Raw genomic sequence first — 22,116 nt, forward strand, 5'->3', positions numbered from 1 at the left:
TGCACTTTAACTCCTATTCAAAAGTCAATTACAAAAAAAGGATTATCCAAGTTCATATATCGCAACAAAAACGTTGAATTACAACGAATTTGAATAATGATATGTACAAAATTAAAATAAAATAAACTCCAACTCAAATTCATAATTAAAAAGAATAGATGTAGAGAGGTGAATTATAAATAAAATGTTTAAACATATAAAATATAAAAAAATAATAATAATAATAATAAGTACTAAATGCATCTTGTGTAGTCCTGAAATGCCACATCAGATAGAGAGCTACTGCTATAAAAAGACCACGAAACCCCCCCTCAGAGCTCATAATCTTCCACAAAAGCTAAAAGCTAGCTTTGCATTGCATTGCCCCACTCTTTTTTGCTCTCTTTCCTGAAACTCATTAAGAGCAGCAACACATTGATTGTCCCAAACCCAAAAGCCTTTTATTCTTCAATTCATATCACAAACTACATTTCACGGGCCATCATATATATCATAATCATAATAATAAACCTAATTGAACCTGACAAATGGCACTCCCACAAACTCAACAGGAGGCTGAAACTCTCCCCGACGCCTGGGATTTCAAGGGCCGTCCCGCCGTCAGATCCAAGTCCGGCGGATGGGCCAGCGCCGCCATGATTCTAGGTCCTTTTTTTCTTTTCCATCGGAAACTCATCACCATTTGTTTTTTAAGTATTAATATTAATTACTATCATACACAATATAACAGATAGCATATATGTTTCGGAAGAGCCATTTGTTGAATTTTTGAGTGGTTTTTTGCGAGTACAGGAGTTGAAGCGTGTGAGAGATTTACTACGCTGGGAATAGCGGTGAATTTGGTGACATATCTGACAGGGACCATGCACTTGGGCAATGCTGCCGCAGCCAATAATGTTACTAATTTTCTTGGAACTTCATTTATGCTGTGTTTGCTTGGAGGGTTCATAGCAGATACTTTCTTGGGGAGGTGAGTTTCTTTTCTTTTCTTTTATGGCGGTAGCTAGCTATAATATTATATATTATAATTGTTGACATTCTTCGATAAGGTTCCAATTTTTTTTTTTTTTTTTTGTATTTGTTTGCAGGTACCTGACCATAGCCATTTTCGCCATCGTTCAAGCAATGGTAATTACACGGAGACTTGTATTAGTTGTATATTCCAAGAATATAATTTCTTGTTTCCCAAAAAAGATACACGTATAATTTGTGTGAAAAAAAAATTATTAAATTTGTGATCATTTCTTGATTTCGTCGCCTGATGAAATTCTAATACCTTTTTTCATCCTTTTGTGTGTAAGAAGAAGATTTGTAAAAGTTTTCCTATTTATAAACTGACGACGGTTACAACATGAAACTTTGGTACTGTATAAATTTTTGTGTCATGTATGTGATGAGGAAAATAGAAAAAAGAGTACTACTTGAGAATAAAATTTTCCCTTTGAATCATTCATCCTAGTATTTATAATTCCTTCCTTGAAATTTGGATTGTGAAGAGGAAAACTGAAAGAGAGAATTAGCTAGGTAAACGATCAAGAATAAATAAACAACTATAATACTTTGGTTAAAAAAAGAATAATTGATTAATATTTATATATATATATATTTTTAATTATCAGGGCGTCACAATTCTGACAATATCAACCATAGTCCCGAGTCTCCGGCCACCGAAGTGCGCCGCCGGCAGCCCATCATGCATTCCGGCGAGCGGAAGTCAGCTCTCAGTCCTCTACCTGGCCCTCTACCTGACGGCTCTCGGCACCGGCGGCCTCAAATCCAGCGTCTCTGGCTTGGGATCCGATCAATTCGACGAATCCGACAAGAAGGAGAGGCAACAAATGACCAAATTCTTCAGCTGGTTCTTCTTTCTCATAATGATCGGGGCACTGGCAGCAGTCACGGTATTTGTTTACGTTCAAGATAATCTTGGAAGAAACTGGGGATATGGGATTTGCACCTGCATAATCATCATGGGGTGGATGGTGTTCTTGTCGGGGACCAAACGGTACCGTATCAAGAAACTCGTGGGCAGTCCGTTGACACAGATCGCCTCCGTCTTCATGGCGGCGTGGCGGAAGAGACACATGGAACTGCCGTCGGACCCTTCTCTTTTGTTCAATGAAGATGATGAAGGCTACGGTAGCAAGAAGAAGCAACAGCTACCACACAGCAAGGAGTACCGGTGAGTTTTCTTAAACAACTTTTTTTTTTTTTTTAACTGTATTAACTGCCAACCCCATTTTAATTACTTATCAATTCTTTGATATTTCTTTTTACTTTTTTTTCATATTCTTAAGAAGTGATCATAAAAAATATTTTATTATAATATTTGAAAACACTCAAATATTGCAAGGAAATAACTTAGACATAAATGCTTAATATGATTATAGGGGAAAAAAATGGTGAAGTATAGGGGGTGATGCATTATTGGCGAAATGAAATTATATGGGAAAGGTTGAATTTAGGTCATTTATGGTCCAAGCTGGAAACGAATCATAGAGTGGCCCATCCCTTATAATTTGATTGCAATATTTCAACCAAATAGCAAGTACTATTCTATGTATTATCACCCCATTGGCTCAAAAACAGAGTGGGGCATTTGCAGCTAGCTACTAGATATGTAAGGTAATTTTGACTTTTGTGTCCTCTAGCTTGATCGAGGTAGAAAGGAAACATTTTAAAATTTACTTTGTAATTGAACATTCATTCTTCTTAAGCTGGATTCAAGTATTTATCAGTCCTCAATTTAATGATATAAATATCTCTTTTGGTTAAGTTGCATGGAGTTCTTGGAAACAAAGCGATAGCTAGCTAGCCTATCATTTCTCATAATTTGTTTTCTGTTTTTTTCCCTGAATATTGACAAAATTCTGATTCATGAATATCTTCTTGAAAGCAAACAATGTTCTCTCTCTCTCTCTCCCTTGGAAAGTATACACCACAATATATATACTTCCATAATAAAGAAACCAATTGGCAGAAATAATACTATGGGCAAGTGCTGCTAAATGACAAGTAAATGTCACTCCATGTGGGCTAGTTATAATTTAATTCTTGGTTGAGTATGTTTTTGGTTTTCAACGATATCTTGCTTCGATTTTTACTACCTACACAATAAATAATGTATACCTCACATTATTGAGATATATATGCATGAACGTACAACTTGTTATTTATTTATAACCCGAGCCTCATATTTAAACAGTGAGGAATTCAAGACCACAAGAAGGTAGACTGTCAAGTCTCATGTCTAATGCATGCATCATCTATCTACTCCAAGAATATATATATGTCAATTCTTTAACTATATAATATTTAAGTTTAATAGACATGAACATATATCATTCGAGACTTATAACATCTTCGGTTATTGCATTTTAAAAGGATACGTACGTAGATGTCACTTTAACAAGTTCATTGTGAAATTTAAACATGCGTATATATTTATTCGACATGGATCGATGCTTGGTTAATGTTGTCATATGTGGTCTTATCAGAGATTGTTTTGGTTTGTAGTTTTCTGGACAAGGCAGCAATCAACGAACCCCAAAGTGGCGTCAAAGTGGCAAACAAATGGTACCTCAATACATTAACCGATGTGGAAGAAGTGAAGTTAGTGATCAGAATGCTGCCTACTTGGGCCACGACCATAATGTTTTGGACTGTATACGCTCAAATGACCACATTTTCAGTTCAACAAGCCACCACCTTGAACCGCCACATCGGCAAACACTTCCAGATCCCGGCCGCGTCCCTAACCGTCTTCTTCGTGGGTAGCATCCTCTTGACCGTGCCTATCTACGATCGCCTCATCGTCCCTGTATGCAGGCGGGTTCTAAAGAATCCAAATGGCCTCACTCCTCTACAAAAGATTTTCGTGGGGCTAGTCTTGTCAATCGTTGGCATGGTAGCTGCAGCACTCACAGAAATCGATAGACTAAAAGTAGCCCGATCACACGGCCTTACGCACAACCCCGAGGCCACACTACCGCTAACTGTCTTTTGTTTGGTGCCACAATTCCTCTTGGTAGGGGCGGGCGAGGCGTTCACGTACATCGGACAACTCGATTTCTTCCTGAGGGAGTGCCCCAAGGGGATGAAGACGATGAGCACGGGCTTGTTTCTAAGCACGATATCGCTAGGGTTCTTCTTGAGCTCGATATTGGTGACGGTGGTTCATCAAGTAACCGGTCAGAGAAAGCCGTGGTTGGCGGATAATCTCAACGAAGGGAGGCTTTACAACTTCTATTGGTTGTTGGGGATTTTGAGTGTTTTGAACATGTGTGTGTTCTTGGCTTGTTCGAGAACTTATGTGTACAAGGAAAAGAGGCTGGCCGATGAGGGGATTGAATTGGAGGATGCCGGGCCTATTTGCCATTGAATGAGACATTTTGTTGCATTTTCAGCTTCACAGCTTGTATAAAATGTTGTAACCTATTTTGTTTTTACAAAATTGCTGGAAGAGTCGAGCTAGGCATGCATGGAGAGCGACTCTTTTTCTCATCTTCCTTTTTGTTTTGTTTAATTTCCTTTTTCTTCTTCTTTGTTTGTTTTGTAATTTTAGGTGTAACATATATATGGAGTCTTATTTTGCTACCACAATAAAGAGAGTTGTGCATGGCTAATAAGAATGAAATTGGTTGCAACTTAATTGCAAACAATTGTTTGGCATTCACCATTATTATTGGTGTTTCTTGATCTTGTAATCACTTCATGCATGATGTGTACATGGAAGTATTGTTGCTCTTTCTTACGCATCAATCCCGGCGTTTATTGTCATGGTTTATCTGATTAATATCTTGTGTGAATAATATGTCTAATTATTTGCATGATTGTTTCTCTATCTTAATATTGAAAATAGATACCATCAAAAGAAAATACGAAAATAAATGGTATATTGAGTATAAATGGCTTCATATATATAACACCATATATATAAGATCTGCTAGAAACTAGCTAGCTTCGAGTGAAAACCACAAATTCATGAATCTTTGATGGGTTTGTCTTTAATCAAGCCAAATCTTTTAAGTATAGTTGTGTGAGTAAGCTAGGCGGTTGAAATAATTATCTAAATTTGATAATTTTTTTTATTTCAAATCAAATATTTTTGTATAATTTTTTAATAGGAGTGATATCTAAAAATTTAATATTAGATATGTAGATAAAATATGTTAGGTATAAATAACTAAATAAGTTACAAGTTTACTAAGTTTTTAAAATATTTTTTACAATATATATATGTATTCAATTATAAGTTATAGTAATAAGACGGTCTGATAGAAGTTTCTAAAAGCAAAGCACAGATTTTGTCCATTGACCATAATTTTCCGTCAAGAAAAAAAAACTCTATCATTAAATCACTAATGACGACTTGTATTAATGAGATGTATTCTACTTTTAATGACATCGTTAATCCCATCTTTTGACCACAAACTTTCGTTACGATATTTGACTCCCATAATTCATTTCATTTTATTATTATATATATTTTTTGGGAAAATTGTACATTTAGTCCGATATATTTGTCATTTTGCGATTTTGGTCCTTTATGTTTCATATTTCAGTTTAGTCCTGCATGTTTTGATTTTTGGCAATTTCGGTCTTTTTTAATTGAAAATGCTTATGTGGCACTGTACACGTCAGCTCCACATCAACACTGAATTGGTGTCACGTCAGCACCACGTCGGAAAAAGGACTAAAATTGCCAAAAAAATAAAAATAGCGGACTAAAACTGAAATCTGAAAATATAAAGGACTGAAATCGCAAAGTGACAAACATACCGGACCAAAAAAACAATTTTCCCATATTTTTTTCATGAGATTTGTGTGTGTCTGGATCGATCGCCAGGTTGATAAATTGAAATACATGTAACATATGATGCCAAATAAAAATATGGAACACTTCATCGATCGATTACTTTCCACCTTGATCATAATTTTGCTTTTCGCAAGTCTCCAAACAATTACTCACATGTCACCGTCCTACCTATAATACAACTTGTACGAGCCAGAGAATAAAATTGTTCTTCGGATTTCCTCGTCAGACTCAGATATCACACCCGTGAGGCCTAAATTCATTCTACGTGAACATATATTATTTCTTATATCTTCCTCGATTCATAGGGTCAGTCTATGCTACATCGAGAGTGTTTCTTCCCCTATTTCAATATCATTAGATCATGTGTGACCCATATATTTTTATGAAAATTGACATATGTCTTGATGATCCAATGATTGATATTTGACCATATTATGGGGGGAGAAGTACTCCAGGTATAGCATAGAATAATCCTCGATTCATCAAAAATATATATATACTTAAATAGGTTAATTAAGTTCAAACTACGTACTTCAAAAATATATTCTCAACATTTGATTTAATGAATCATGTTTTCTCACATAAATACTATCAACCATGAGATATAGACTCATGGATACACGATTACAATTTTTATCCTGAAGGTAGCATCTACATCTCATGTGACTGTGAGTTATATGTGTGTGTAAGGTCGATATTAATTGGAATATATAATCATGAAAGATATATATGGACGTACGTACAAACTTAATTCGACATATTATTTAGGGAGTGTTTGTAATCACTAAAAAAAGTGATTGTTAGCTTTTGGCTTAAAAAAATCATTTTTGTGTGTTTCTTAAACCTAGATTATGTGTTAGCTTATACTTAACTTAATTGAAATCCAAAAGCTAGTCATGTGGTGATTATGATTCTCCAAAAGTGATTCTAATAAGAAGGTCATTGTTAAAATTATTTTAATCACTTATTTATCAAACACTACCAAACTTTGATTTTTAGATTTTCACATTTGTTTTCAAACACTACCAACTTTTAATTTTTTTTAACTTTTTTATAATTTATAAATTAATCACTTCTACAAAAGTATAATCTATTGCAAACACTCCCTTAATTTCTTGTTGCTAAATGATATTTTGCGCACACATTTTTAGTGAAATTAGTTCATTCACGAGATAATCAAGAATTTGAAATCGATCGAGCTTATTTATTTTGTAAAATTAAATGAGGATAAAAGAGGGCCACCCCTTGGAAGTATGTCACTAAAAAAGGACAACTTGCTAGCTAAGAGTACGACGTGCATTCTATCTTCCCAAAAGATTAATTAAATTAAAAACTATTGAATAGTTTTGGAGGACTACTAGATTCCTTAATATGCATTAATTATGTGACTTTAATTTGCCGTCAATTGTATGATATAAATTTCTTTTAAAAAAAAATGTGCTATGATATAACTTGTTTGAACGTATTGCAACTAAATCGTTCTATCTCCCAATTTATAATCATGATTCATGCGTTCACACTTCGTTTACACTAGCCAAAATTAATTAAAATGAAAATTGGAAAGTTTCTGGATTTTAATAAGTTTTTTAGATTTTGCATAAAGTTAATTTAAATGAAAAATAGAGGCTAAAAAGAATGTATTTTCGAGAGCATTATTTTCGCATTTAGAAATAATGTTGGTTTTTTTTTTTAATTTGATAATTTTGTAGGTTTGTTTTATAATTTAAAATTTGTCATACCAAGAGACCTATATGTATCTCGCTTACATAATTAATATGTTGGATAGATAAAACATTAAATAAATTTTTATGGATTTATGCAGAAAGTATCTTTTTAAAATATTATTTATGAGATTGAGACAAATATAATATTCACCATGATATTTTTTTGCCCCATAAATAATAAGTAGACTAAAATAAATAATTAAGTTGCAGACGCTAGCAAATGGGAAACTTTATTTTTATTTTTTCCAATAAGGCGCTTATGTTATGCCTGATTTTAAGAAACGAGTAAATTTTTATTGGAAACCACGCACCTCACTTCACACTGGCATTCCTAAATTGAAAAAAAAAAGAAAAAGTTGAGAAATTATTGAAATCTTCGTTGAATAAAATTAGAGCCGTCATAACAAGCTGATGAATAAGGTACGACGACCTACATCTCGCCACAATCTGACATCTAGCCGGACAGACCAAAGTGGACCATTACCAACCATACTTTACTTGACCATCTTTTAGTTATATTAGGTGGAACGAAGCTGTTTGACCCACAACCAACCACAACTCACCAGAGTTGTCGTGTCATTTAAACGAGCTGAGAAATTATCAATCCAACCCACCTCCAACCTATTTACCAATGAGGGGCGGGTCGACAAGCTCAGTCCATTTCACAGCTCTAAACAAAATGTTGTGTCAATGAAGTGGCTACACTGAGCTGCAACGTATCATTTGGTTCCTCTACAACATCTACCATCGAACTAAAAGATGATAGCTATACAACTTTTTCCTTATTCGGAGCGCTACTCCAAAATAATAAGATCTTACAACAATTGCTTGATTTGCAACTAGTAAGCTGCAAACTAGAATAAATTTTCAAGAGACAAAAAACTGGTCCGGTGAGGGAGGAAATAATTTGGATCGCGAGGATCGAATTTCCGGCGATTTGAAATTCTGAAATCGAAGAAGTATTGATGCTGAATTTAATTTGCCAAATCTTGGCTACAGTGGGGTCGTCATTTTCCTAAAAGAAAATATTTTCATTAGTACTCAGGCCATGCGCCCTAAATGTGTCTCAAAATCATAAAACATTTTAGAGGCTAAAACAATTTAAGAAGAGTCCGTGTTTTTTGAGACTGAACAAAGCATTCATAATGACATGAATCACGCACAAAAACCTGAAAAATCATATGTGTACCTTTTCAAGGAATCATGAACCTTTAAACGAATCAACGAGGCTTTCGTTAATTTCACCAAAAATGTTGGGGCATCCATCCCACTTCCCCAACTCTCGAGCTTCCCAGTACCCTCCCACGAATCGGAAGGTGCCTTCACCGTCTCTTTGAAACCATCTCGGCTTCCAACCGTGTTCTTGCAACTTCCTCGACTGCAGAAAAAGATGTATTGATGCGTATATACAATTTTCTTCCACCGTTGTCAAATGTAGGGGAGGGCAGATAAGACTTTATTCGTTTTTTCTAGATATTTGGGACCCGGAAGTGTTTGATTCGACCACCGATGAATCAAAGAAAAGACGATCATTTTAGAACAAAAAGTAGATTCATGTGAAGTGTCCATGGATTGTGAAATCTTTAAACATATGCTAATTTATAGAAGTCCAGCAGAACTAAAGCACCTTTGTTATAAGAGAATAAGAAGTTATTAAATGTGTAAGTTTGCGGTCATGATCATAATCCAAGATTCAACAAAATTTGGTCGCGGTCATGATCATAATCCAAGATACAACAAAATTTGGTCAAGAAAACAGAATTACACATACCATTCTTTGTCTCATCTCCAGTCGAAGCTTCTCAGTGTTTGCTTTGTCGTATTCTCCATTCTCAAGATGTCGCTGGTCCGGTCTCAGTCTCGAATCTGTTGGTGGGAGCTTCTCCTTCATCCATGATGAAAATAGACGACATCAGATAAAACTATAAAAGAATATTTGATGTAACAGACGTGTAACATGACATAAGTGGATGTTTTATCAAATAGCCAAAAAAATCTCCATTTATACAAGTTCACTATCTAACAAACAATTAAAACAATAAACAAAATTTTGCCCATAAATTATTATCAGGTTCACCAAGCTGAAGGATTTCATCCATAATTATAAAACAGGCATAACAAACTGTAGCAATAAACAAGCATGATAAATAGTTTAAACTTGTAGCAGTTATAGATCCTGAACTAAGATTTTTAGCAATAAATTATGCTTTACATATGTTACCAATGAATATTCACACCTAAAATCAAATTTTAAGCCAATAAACCCCTAAAATCAAATTTTAAGCCAATAAAATAAAATAATTCGAAGAAGGGCATATGAAAAGTAACTAATAAATTTCGCTGACAAGTAGTAGATTTATATACAAAGATTTACTAGAAATACAAATTAAATTAAATCAAAAAGCAAAAAAAAAAAACCTAAAAATGCCATAGAAAAAAATACAAATTATCAGCACCGCTACCCTGAGTGTTTGTTATTGCATGTAGGTTGGGCTTTGATCGAAACTTGATAATACAAAACCTAGGCATATTATACACATCAACAGAACCATGAAGGGGAAGAACGCACAGACCCATTGCAAGCCTGGCCCTTGTCTTTATGAATGGCGTGCCTATGCAATGCCAGTGCTCCTGGAAAGTCCTAGGAGCACCGACTACTCTGCCCGACAGAAGAAAAACAGAAGGACAATAAACTATCTAGTAGGCCATCAATACCTTCAGACCCGCCATCAATTCGTTGAGTGTGATTGCAAAAGAAGTAAGGTTGTAGCGTGTCATGTTCAGAGGCCGGTCATTCTTTTTCCACAACAAAGATGACTCCGACCAATCTTTCGAGTTCGCGGTTCCATCTCCAGTTTTAAAGTAAAGGCTTTCATCCCACTTCCCAAATAAGCTGGCAACCTTTCTCCCCATTGCATCTTCAACAAATCCATGAACCTATTGAGATAGTATAGTGGTTTACTTGAAAAATCTTCGAAGTTCGAAGAAATCTTATTTGCATGGAGAAGCTCTTTCAAAATAACACCTTTTGATCTTAATATAATGTGTTTAATTGAACTTTCACTTCTAAAACCGCATTTAAAAAAAGACAAAATGTGGCTTTAAGGCTCAATTTCAGCAAACAGAACGAACGTTCTGTTAAGTATCAATTTGTTGGCTTCAAAGAATAAAGTCGACCAAAGGTGCATATAGGAAATGTACTTACCTGGTGAGGATTCCGCTCAAGAATAGATCGCTCCTTGAACTTGAGTTTGCATGAGTATTGGCGATTACCTTGTATATTCATGGTCCCATGGTGATCACAGTATATATTACCTAGAATTAGATTATATATGCTTGTTGTCACCTGAGAAAAAGTAATACGAAGATTTAACTATATGTATACAATCAACCCTGGAATGCAGCCAAATATACAAGGCTATTCTGCACCTTGCTCCACTGGAAGATTTCCCCATCATCAAACTCCAAAGTAAGAGTTCCAACGGGATCAAGTTGAATCGATCTTCCCCAAAATTTAGATTTAAGGTTAGTGTCCCCCCAGAATTTCCAGCCTCTACCTTCACAGTGACAAGCAATGAGAGTGGGGTGGTGACTCACCTATTTCAAGAAAATTCAAGGTAAAAGTATAATTGTTAATCCTTCAGCAATTGAAAAAATAACTTGACAACAGGTGATCAGGTCAATATGCTTGCGTATGACAATTTGCTAATTGGGCAAGAAAAGTTTAGCTCATCTCAAAATGGGTCAATTAAAATGGAGATATTATTCTTTGCACAATCACCTTCTCAGAGAAGAATCGAATTCCTTTATCTGGATAATCGGCTTCATAAGTTTCACCAAGTAAAGGGTTGAAGGGTTTACAGAGTCGCCCTTCTGATGAAGCATATCCAGAAACAGCAAAAGCAGCAACATTCAAAATTCTCAACAGGCTGTTCCCCTGGTGGAACATCATATTTGTTCATTACAGGCATGAAGCTTTAATGTATCATTCACAATCTAGTTATTCGAAAGATTCAAATTAGTCGGGAAATATAATGTCTATAAGTAGGATTGAGTATTTCTTGCTGCACCAAAATTTGTTGTTGGTAACGATATAATTCAAATCTTTTAACCTGTAAGAGTAATGAAGTGCCACATTTTCATAATCGTGCCATACAGGCAGCTTCACAAACAGTAGTGGTGATCATTATTACTGCTCATAATCTCTTCATGTAACAACGATTATAGCTTCAAAAATACCAGAATCGTCTAAGAGGCAATAGATTTAGGATATTTATTTGAAGAATCTGACTGATCACACTCAACACAGTCAAATACTTGGAAATATTGCTCATTTAAGAAATAAATTTCAAAAATGATAGCAATCCAAAAGAGAAATTGAAAAGTTAAAAGTGGACTATTGCAGTCTTTTTTTCACAATTTTGATCCGGTAATTGACCCAAAATGATTACCAAAATTGAAGTGCCTCATTTATAACTAATCTGCAATTTGAAAGAAGTGATTAAGAAATGGAAGGTTGGTGCATTATTATCATAAAGATGCAAAAAGAAACACGATTTGTAAACTAAATAGACCTTACCGCTTTACCATGTTCATATGCTTGATCCAAAAGATGAGAATATTCTAGGTCTTCAAAGCACTTTTGCAAAGATGATATCGGCTCATTAAAGTATACAGGGAGACAGACACGAGCCAAATCCTTTCCAATGTTGTCCTTGATCATAGACCATAAGCTGACGCCTTTCTCCGTTTCAATTGGATCAGGTAGCTTCTTTCTTCTTTCCACGTATGGGTATCTACAATTTACTGTTTTATCAACATTGTCAGCAGTAGAGTCAGTTGGATTTTCAAACGTCAGAAAACCATCCATGTGATTTATTGGTTCAGAAAAAAACTCATTTGTGTCAAAGAAATGAGTTTCCTCCTCGTCTGATGCTTCCTCGAGATCTTGCTTTTCAATATCATCAGATGACTCTGTAGTGCTCCATTCTGTTATCAAACCAAGATGTTAGGAAGAATTTTCATCAATTGAGGATCTTTAAAAGGAAAATAACTATTTTTTTGGTTGCTTCAAGTACAAGAAATATTTAGCAATATGCTACATATTCACACACATTGGCATTAAATTCTGTGATCCAAGTTAACAACAAAGAGACGTCAATAATTCTTGATTCTTTACGAATGGCTTTTCTCTTTGACAAAGTTTCTAACAATTATCAGGCCTTGTAAGTTACTTGCAAGAAGTTTCTCATTTGCACCAAACGTTTTATTAATAACGTGCAATCCAAATCTTTCTAACCTATCTAGCAGCTATATATGCAACAGTGGCAGTAGTTCATTCGAATAATTATACTGACTTGCAAATTAAGATAACAAAATAAGTGATTTACCGATTGTTGGCCTGAATATCATATGTTGTTATACCAAAAAATTAGAGCTAGTGGTTATGTAGCAACTTAATTTTTTTTTAAAATAGTCGTAGACTAAACCAGGTACCATGTTTCAATTTCTGGCTACACCGACGCCCACACGAGGCTTAGGCTTCAATTAATGGAAGCAACGATGTATGGACAAATAGGAAAATAGAATTTATATCAGAAGGATATAGAAATAGCACACAAAAAAATATAATCTAAAACTTCTAAACAAATGCATGTTCCGCCAACACACAGGGATCGATCAAACCAAAGATAGCCCACATTAGGAAGATAAGAACAAGAATAAAAGAGAAATTATATTGTGATACATCTAATTCTGTACATTAAGAAGGCTTCACGAAACTAAAATGAAAAATTAGAAAATTTGACGTGTCAAGGATTATCATTGATACTTAAGGGGTTGAAATAAGGGTAAAGAAATACCACTATATTTTCCTCGGGCCACATTAGTATAGTCGTGCTTCATTGAGTGGAATTCTCCATCATTTAGTCCAGAAGCTTCAGCTTCAATATTTGCTGCCTGAAAAAGCAAAATGAAATTCACATGTTTTCCTATTCAAACACATGCATGATGCTACAGAAGCAGACTGTATTGGATTTGGAGAACTTTATAGGCAATCCCTAATAAAGAAGAAACTACCAAAATAAATACACGCTCGAGAAAATCATGATAATGGCAAACAAAACTCCGTGCCAACCAAATATGACGATGGGGTCTTCATCAGCAGGTTATAGCCTTTGTAAATAGATAATAAGAAACAAGTTTAGTGGTATTAAAAACTCTTAGTTTCAAATCTAGAAAAAAAGGTTCTTTGTTTCATGAGACATGTCTTATGAGATTCATGAATTGATTCCCCCTAATGATGCAAAAAATCCAATATTTAAATGAAACGAGTTATCAACTCAGAATAAATGCGAAAATGCAGCTGTGAATTAATTTTATTATTTCATATCACTAAGGGGAACAATTGGCTGATTATGATTTACTCAATGGTGACAAAACTACATTAACTTCTTGATAAGATGTAAAATACAAACTACAATCGTTAACCCTCAAGCAAAAAAACTATATGGAAGCAGTAAAGAGAAAAAGTAAAAAAGTTGATCTCTTTACTAAGTTAACCATAACAACTAGGAAAAATCATACCTCCAATTGTCTCAACGTGTCAAGTAAATTGGAACGTTCCTTGAAAAGAGCTTGAAACTGTCCTTGTATGCCTGAAAATTCGGAGAGCATGATCTGCTCACAGTCTTCGACAAGCCCCTCAGCAATCCCCTCCTCGAGCAATCGATCCTTAAGCCTTTCGGTTGATATTGTCAAAGATCTAGTTAAAAGGGGGATGCTATCGTTCTGCGGTCTCAATGAAAAAAGGCTTCTCGTAGAAATCAAAGCCTGTATCCACTCCACTCTCTCTTTCTTAGAATTGGTCCTTAAATGAAGTGTTTTCGTTGCGGTAAACACATAAAACCTCCTGTCGTCAGATTTACTCTCGCGAAAAGATGAAACCTAGAAACACACAAATTCGTTACACACAACAGCAATCTGCATTTCCTAACCATAAACCAACAAAGGGTACTATGACTGAGTTGGCTGGGGAAAACATGGAACCGGATAGAACTTATGTGAATCTTAAATGGACTTCATCCTTTACTTTCAAACCTCGCAGGAGTGCAACCCAAGAAAAGTTTATTCCCACCTAAATTAAAACTTTAATATAAAAACTGGGAATATGCGAATCAAATGGCAATTTGCAGCAGTAAACTTGTATCGATTCGAAATGGGAACACCATACAAAAACATTACCTTTCAACAAGAAGAAAACCCATATATCCTTAGATGCAAACAGAAAATTTCTTTGAACGGACAATGAAAAAGTTTCAGAACAACGAACAGTAGTTTACTTTTGTATTCGGACTTAACGAAGTATAAAAACCACAGGAAGCAAGAATATTCTCTTCACGTTTTAAAATCATTTTCCTTCTCTAATTTCTTCCAAATAGTCCATTCTTACAGTCGAAAAAAGAGGGGGGCCAAATAAAGAAGCAATCCCACGTTATTTTGACCAAACTTTAAAGATCTGCCATTCGTGAGCGCTGTAAAGTTTTTTTTTTTTTTTTTTTAATTTCAAGAAGCTGCTTTTACCGTGCCCAGATGACTGAAAATAGTAAACAAAATGATAGCTTTAGACGGAAAAAACATAAAAAATTGACATCAATATCTTGAAACAGAAATTTAGCAAAAACGAAAGTAGAAATAGGAAAGAAAAAGAAAACCCAAAATATCTGATGTGACCATACGAAAAGAAAACTTAACTAGGCTACACAATTTTGCCCTATCCTTTGGCCTATAATATAATTCCACCTGCTGATGTGACCCACTTTCGATTAACACCCAGTTTTTTTTTTTCTTAAAAAGAAAGAATATAAAACGCATTTCAAGAAAATCTTAAAAACCATGTTAATAGAAAGTAAATATATTGGGAGTAAAAGGGTTTCCAGTTTCAAAGCCATTTCGGAATAATTTAATTTACAAACAAATTTCATGGCCTATAGTGGAAAAAAATTCATTTTTTTTTAAGTACATTCAAAAGAGACAAGCCCCCACTTTCGTTCCGTTCTTCTTCCCCACCCCGATGCACATTTAATTTCTTGTCAAATCATTCAATCGCTTTAGAAAAATATTTACATTTTGATTGACTAGATAGATTCGTGTTCTTGTTCATAAATTTCTCGAGAATTTTACTGACCTTCAACTGTACAATGCCGACACTTCTGCCGTGTTGTTTCCTGCCACTCCTACGGCAGGTACCGGAGGGGGAGCCAATGAGAACGACGTCGCTCCCCGGCGGCGCGTCGGGGCGGCGAGATTTGGTGTAAGAGAGGACTCCGTTGCTTCTCAAGGTGAACCATCGGGATCGCCAGCCCATTCCGTAGTTGGTCCACTTGTTGAGTATCCCCGCCACACTAGTGCTGGTGCTGACGTCAGATCGGCCGGCATTGATGTCAGATCCGCCGCCGTAGAAATCCAACGCAGACCTGGCTCTCAAGAGCTTCGGCTCCGGCGACGCGTCCCCCATCGTCGGATTACTCTCCAACGTTATGCAACATAAAGGGTGCAGTTCCTTCACCCGCATTTTTCGATCTTGATTATCGATAACAACAATAATAATATATATATATATATTCAAAAACAATATTCACATTAAACAACCCCCGCCCCGTCACTTATATATGATTCCAATTAACGTTTAAATTCATGGATCCGACAACAAATCGTTTCCCACAAACAGCTCTGAAACTCAGGGAATAGGAAATAGAGAAAGAAAAAAAGGGCCAAACAATTACACAATAAAAATGGAGTCTTTGCGATGCTGAATTTGTAAATAAAAGATGGGAGTGGAGTTAATTAGCAGATACAAAAATTACTATTGGGATTATTTATTTATGCATAATAATGCTTGTGCCTACTGCAGTTTGCAGAAATGAAATCATATATATTTGCATATGTACATATCATTTATTTATATTATATTATATTTATATATATGTACAAGGTAGCGTGTGCAATGTGTGTGGTGTGGATCGGGATGATGCGGAGGGGAGGGTTAGTGTATACATATTTGGAGTGTTTTTCCTTATATTTTAATATCATTAGATTATGTAGAATTCATATATTTTTATGGAAATTGACATATGTTTTGATGATTTCATGGTTAATATTTGACCACATCATTAGATTATGTGAGACTCATATATTTTTATGGAAATTAAATATGTTTTGATGATCCAATGATTAATATTTAACCACATTTCATGTAGAAGTACTTTACTTTGTTGAATACAGTACGAAAATGGTGGCGACAGACTGTAAGTATTTTATTTAATTGGTTAGCACGTATGGGGAGAGTGCATGTAAATTAACAATTATTAGGAACTGGGCTGGGCGGGCTCGTGTTTTGAATTTGACTCATTTTAGTACTCATCTTCCACTTCAATATTATACAAGGACAGAACCAAACAACAGTATTCGTTCATTCACACTTGATATCGAAAAGACATTATAAATTTTTTTATGATAAGGTACTTCTTGGGGAAAATTGATCCATTTGTGGGATTTCGGTTCGGTTATCTTTTGTGGAGCTAGCTAATGGGACGGGATCTTTTTTTCCCGGAGTATGTGTGGGTTCGAACATGTTGTCTCGGATGTTGATTTATCGCCGAAGTATTCGGGCATTGTTCTTTTGTCACCGATCTTGCTTTTTTTTCTGAATGGGAATAGTGTTTAAGAGGAAGATGGTTGTGGATTTTTTTGGACAAAATCTGGATGCAAAAGCTGCGATGTAGATGCTTGTAGAAGCAGCAGGATTTAATTTGGAGGTTCGATCATTTTCTCTTTGAAATCCCTTTTATCTTCCTTCGGGTGTTTGTCCTAATGCGGGTGAGGTCCGAAAGCAGTCTTAATTCTTTATTTCAGATGGAAATTAAACAACATAATTTGCAATACAATTAAGCATAAAATATCATTTTTAAAAGGATTGCAAGAATTGAATATCCAAATTAAATTCTTACCATTTTCAGTATACTTCAAACTTGACAACCTTAGTTCACTATATTTTCTCACCTACAAGCTATTTTAACTATAAAAGGTAGATACTCTCAAAAAAAAAAAAAACTATATAAGGTAGATTATCATGTTTGGTTGTTAACTTGTAAGTCCAACCTAAGGCATCTTTTTATAGCCCTAGCAGACAACAGTATTATTCGTTAATTTGGAATAAAATCTTACTTTTATTGGGAATAAAAAAAAATTTGTCAAAGAGATTTAAAATCTATCTAAAATCAATTTTTTTCCCAATATTTGCATAATACTTGTTCAAATTGAATTTGTTTTCTAATCAAAAAAGAAAATACAATCCGAATACTTGTTAATGACATTAATCTTACTTTCTTCTTATTTTTTCTGGTTGTGTCTATTGTTTTTCTCATCTTCTTTCGGTATCATTCGTTTGTTTTGTTTATAAAAATGATAAAATAATCGCTAATTATATAATTTAGATATGGAAATCTTTTTATACAAAAAACATCAATCGATATTCTGAATTCAAATAGAAATTAATATTGTGAGAAAATAATATCTTGTATAGACCAACTCTCGTATCTCCTTAACTGAAACAATATAATCATGCTTCAATTCCATTTGGATTATACTATACTCTCAATGTGAAGTAGCCATTGTATGAATGTTATTTTATTGGATGATGTTACATGTACACAGAAGATTACATGTTGGGTTATACGTTGCACTTAAAATTATATAAATATTTTTAATGTATTTTGGAAAGAGTTTTTTCAAATAAAATGGAGAAATAATTTTGTAATATGTGTAATGTGTAATCCAACATGTAACTCAATGTGTACGCTTAGCATTTTCCTACTTCATAGATCTAAATAATCAATGCACGAAATTATTCATGGTGAGTTTGTTGACCAAGTCTTGATTTCTCATCTGTGACATAATTCGATTTATTTGTTTTATGTAGACAGCTGAATAATATAAATCACATCTCATATTTTGAGATTTGAAGTTTTAGGACTAATTCAGTTGAACCCCTCAAGATAAAACTAATCAAGTCTAACTAACCATCAAATCTTGTAATTTGTTTGCAAAACTTTGCTACCTCTATTTATCATCATTAAGACATTAGCATCATTGAAATATTACAATTAGTTTAAATAATTAACAAATTATGCTTAAGAAATGAAACTAATTAACTAATATTTTATTTTCAAACAATTATTAACGCGGGGAATCTTATACTGTACTCAAAGAGCTCGAGGCAAATCTGTTGCTTCAGTGTTGAAACATCAAAATTTTCTAGCACGTGTGGCACGAATATCCACTTCCCACGCTTCGTACTTGCCTAGCTAGGAGTTTTATAAGTCGTGATGAGTGGGTAGGATAGTATGCAGTAGAAATGAGTTTAAATATATAAACAATTACAAAATTAAGAAATTATAAATTGATGCGTAATTATTTTTTTAATGGATATTTTAGTACTGTCACAGATTTTTATTCGAAAATTTGAGGCAGTGCACAAATTTTTTATTCAAGATTTAAAAAGAAATGCATGCCATGCCTGTAGCCCACAGAATCTCGAAGGATAAATATTTAACATAATAAATATATTGATATTAATGGATATCTATTAAGAAATTGAGATATTTGATGACATTAAGAGAATAATTAGGGAGTGAAAATAATATTAGTTGCGTAAACTTTCTTGAAATGTAAATGATTTTATACATATATATTGTGTCTGTTACAACTTATATTTGGAAATAGCTCTAGAATAATAATTACAAAGCTTTTTGGTATTTTTGAGTTGTACTTAGGTATTGTTCATCTAAAAATAGATGTTTCCTTAATTTTAAATCTCCAAAACATGTCTATTGTGTAAACTTCGAAACTAACATACATCTAGTGACGTATGCTAACATCAATGACCCGTTTTTTATAGTTGAGATGTTCGCGCAAAAAAATAAAAAAAATAAAAGATCATTGTACATATTTTTCGAACACTATCCAAAAATAGCATCGAACTCGTCTAATATAGAGTACCTTCTTTCTTCTTCCTTTTCGCGCAAGTATATGCTAGCTACGATTATATGGTTTTATTGCATGTAATTTATAACATAGTAATTGTTTGGATATATATACATAATTTTGACTTGCCGACAAAAAAGCAAATGTACGTATATCGAAGATTTATATAGAACCAAATTAAGAAGCCCATTGTTTTTAGGATGTGAAAAAACAAAACATCCACCCCTAATGAAACATGATGTGCACAAACAACAATTAGAACTGTATTAATCCCATGTGATTGAAAATAAAATGTCTCCAAGTGATCGATTCCCTTGTACTCAAATTAGAGGCCCACAAGCACTAGAATATTGCTAACTAATTAGTCCCAATCACATGAATTCACACTTCAAACATCATTGCAATATATCTCACTCCCACACCCCCAAACCACAACACACTTTGTAGGAAACAAGGAGCATCAAATCTCACTTCACAATTAAGCACATGCATGGGAACACATTAATTTTTTAACAATAATACCCAAAAAAAATGCAGTGCTTCCCACATTCCTATTTAGCCCTAATAATTGCAAGATTAAGATGGGCCTCATGTTTGTTTGGATAAAATCCACAAGAGATTTGGTGTATTAGATTTTTCAAGTAAATGTGAGGCTTAGGACAGAGGTTAGAGCCTTAGAGGCAATGGTGGTGGGTCTTGTGTTTAAAAGAAGATTCTTCAATTAAACAATAGTGATTTCTTGTCAACTCGAGATTGATTCAATTGGGGACATCTACATACATATGTGCTTGTCGGAAGATTAGACCCAACAACTCATACAACGATCGATAGTCTTCCAACCCTTTCTCACGATATATAGATCATAACTATATATATTTTAAAAATATGATTTGATTTTAAGCTAATGCTATTGTAAAAACTTTTGGATTCATCCCGCATTCAGTTAAAGGTTTTTTTAAAAAAAATTAAGTAGCCAACGAAAACGGTATATGTGATGCTATATATATCACCACGTTAGATTTAAAATGGTTGAAATAGTTAAATCAAAAGATACGTGATTAAACTTGAAACTTGATAATATAGAAACTAAAATCGCAAAGAAAATGATAAATATATATATATATATATATATATATATATATATATAATCAAAATTGCAATTTCTCGCTTTATGTGTTGTACTGAAATGCCTAATGTTTCATTATAATTTTGCAATTTAGAGTTCCAAATGTTTTACCAACGTAACAAAGAATATTATAATTAGTAAAAGGAATTGAAATGGAATGGACAATGATATCCTAGTAGAATACCCCGGGTGGCCAAAATCCCGGGTGGTACCCTGCAAGCCGGGTGGTCGGGACAGCGGAGCAGGTCCTAGCCCGAATATCTTTAGGGAGTGTGATGATATCCTAGTAGGATACCCCGGGTGGCCAAAACCCCGGGTGGTACCCTGCAAGCCGGGTGGTTGGGACAGCGGAGCAGGTCCTAGCTCGACTATCTTTAGGGTGTGTGATGATATCCTAGTAGGATACCCCGGGTGGCCAAAACCTCGGGTGGTACCCTGCAAGCCGGGTGGTCGGGACAGCGGAGCAGGTCCTAGCCCGACTATCTTTAGGGAGTGTGATGATATCCTAGTAGGATACCCCGGGTGGCCAAAACCTCGGGTGGTACCCTGCAAGCCGGGTGGTCAGGACAGCGGAGCAGGTCCTAGCCCGACTATCTTTAGGGTGTGGTGATATAACCCGGGGAGTATAAGCACTCGGGAGACCCCGGTAGGTCCGGGTGGCTAGGAAACAGCCACGTCTGCTTGGAGTGTGCCAGGAGCAAATCCCCGACCAAATCATTATGGACCATGCTCTAACGGAGTGGGCTTTTTCCTGGAACTACGGATGTCTAAATCACACGTGATGGCCGTCCCATCACCTTAAAAGCCGTCAGTCAGCCCATACCCAGTAATTATTGAAAGCCCAAGGGGGCCATTATAAAAGCAAGAGAGGACTCACTCTCTAGAGTACGATCATTCACCTATCTTTTCCGCCCGGGAGTTTTCTCACCCCCGGGTAGTCATTTTGTGATAATCGCATCATTGGCGCTGTCTGTGAAAAAGTGAGTCTAAGGCGTAGATATGACCATCATCGATGATCCTGAAAGCTCTCGTCAAGCAGTGGCCGCAATCCAGGAGCAAGTGGACGCTATGGTGGACGCGGCTCTACAAAGAATCATGGCGATACAACAAGGAGAAAAGGAGGGCCAAAGGAAGGATAATGAAAAAGAAGTAGAAGGGGAAGAAGAGCCAGGACCGAGGCCCGAGAAAGAGAAGAGTAAAGGCATACACGTGGAGGATGAGGGAAATTCACATGCAGTATCGGCAAATGTCACCATGGCAGGGGAGCTGGAAATGTTGAAACAAAAAATACAAAAACTTGAGAATACTGACCCGCGGAAATCTTCGCGGGTCAAAAGTTTGGGATGTCCCTTCACTCCGGAAATCATTGGGGAGCCATTGCCAGTCAATTTCAAGTCCGCCAAAAT

The 22,116-nt window shown here is 35.2% G+C and overlaps 2 protein-coding genes across 2 annotated transcripts; one reads left to right on the top strand and one right to left on the bottom strand.

Annotated features, from left to right (window-relative positions):
• Window positions 1-339: 339 nt before the first annotated feature.
• On the top strand, window positions 340-4,730 carry LOC140874789 (protein NRT1/ PTR FAMILY 6.3). The gene is made up of 5 exons (XM_073278190.1): window positions 340-645; window positions 793-970; window positions 1,089-1,128; window positions 1,620-2,182; window positions 3,517-4,730. Exons 1-5 carry the CDS (start codon window positions 528-530, stop codon window positions 4,379-4,381), a joined length of 1,764 nt encoding a protein of 587 aa, XP_073134291.1. The 5' UTR covers window positions 340-527; the 3' UTR covers window positions 4,382-4,730.
• A 3,455-nt stretch (window positions 4,731-8,185) lies between these two features.
• Window positions 8,186-16,458, bottom strand: LOC140879164 (oxysterol-binding protein-related protein 2A). The gene is made up of 11 exons (XM_073282828.1): window positions 15,728-16,458; window positions 14,128-14,487; window positions 13,404-13,500; window positions 12,122-12,531; window positions 11,324-11,479; window positions 10,972-11,139; window positions 10,748-10,888; window positions 10,258-10,479; window positions 9,314-9,427; window positions 8,732-8,920; window positions 8,186-8,557 (listed from the first exon to the last, which is right to left on the bottom strand). Exons 1-10 carry the CDS (start codon window positions 16,112-16,114, stop codon window positions 8,744-8,746), a joined length of 2,232 nt encoding a protein of 743 aa, XP_073138929.1. The 5' UTR covers window positions 16,115-16,458; the 3' UTR covers window positions 8,186-8,557; window positions 8,732-8,743.
• Between the last annotated feature and the right edge of the window lie 5,658 nt (window positions 16,459-22,116).

The sequence above is a fragment of the Henckelia pumila genome, chromosome 1 (genome assembly GCF_033568475.1).
Source record: "Henckelia pumila isolate YLH828 chromosome 1, ASM3356847v2, whole genome shotgun sequence".
NCBI classification, from domain to species: Eukaryota; Viridiplantae; Streptophyta; class Magnoliopsida; order Lamiales; family Gesneriaceae; genus Henckelia; species Henckelia pumila.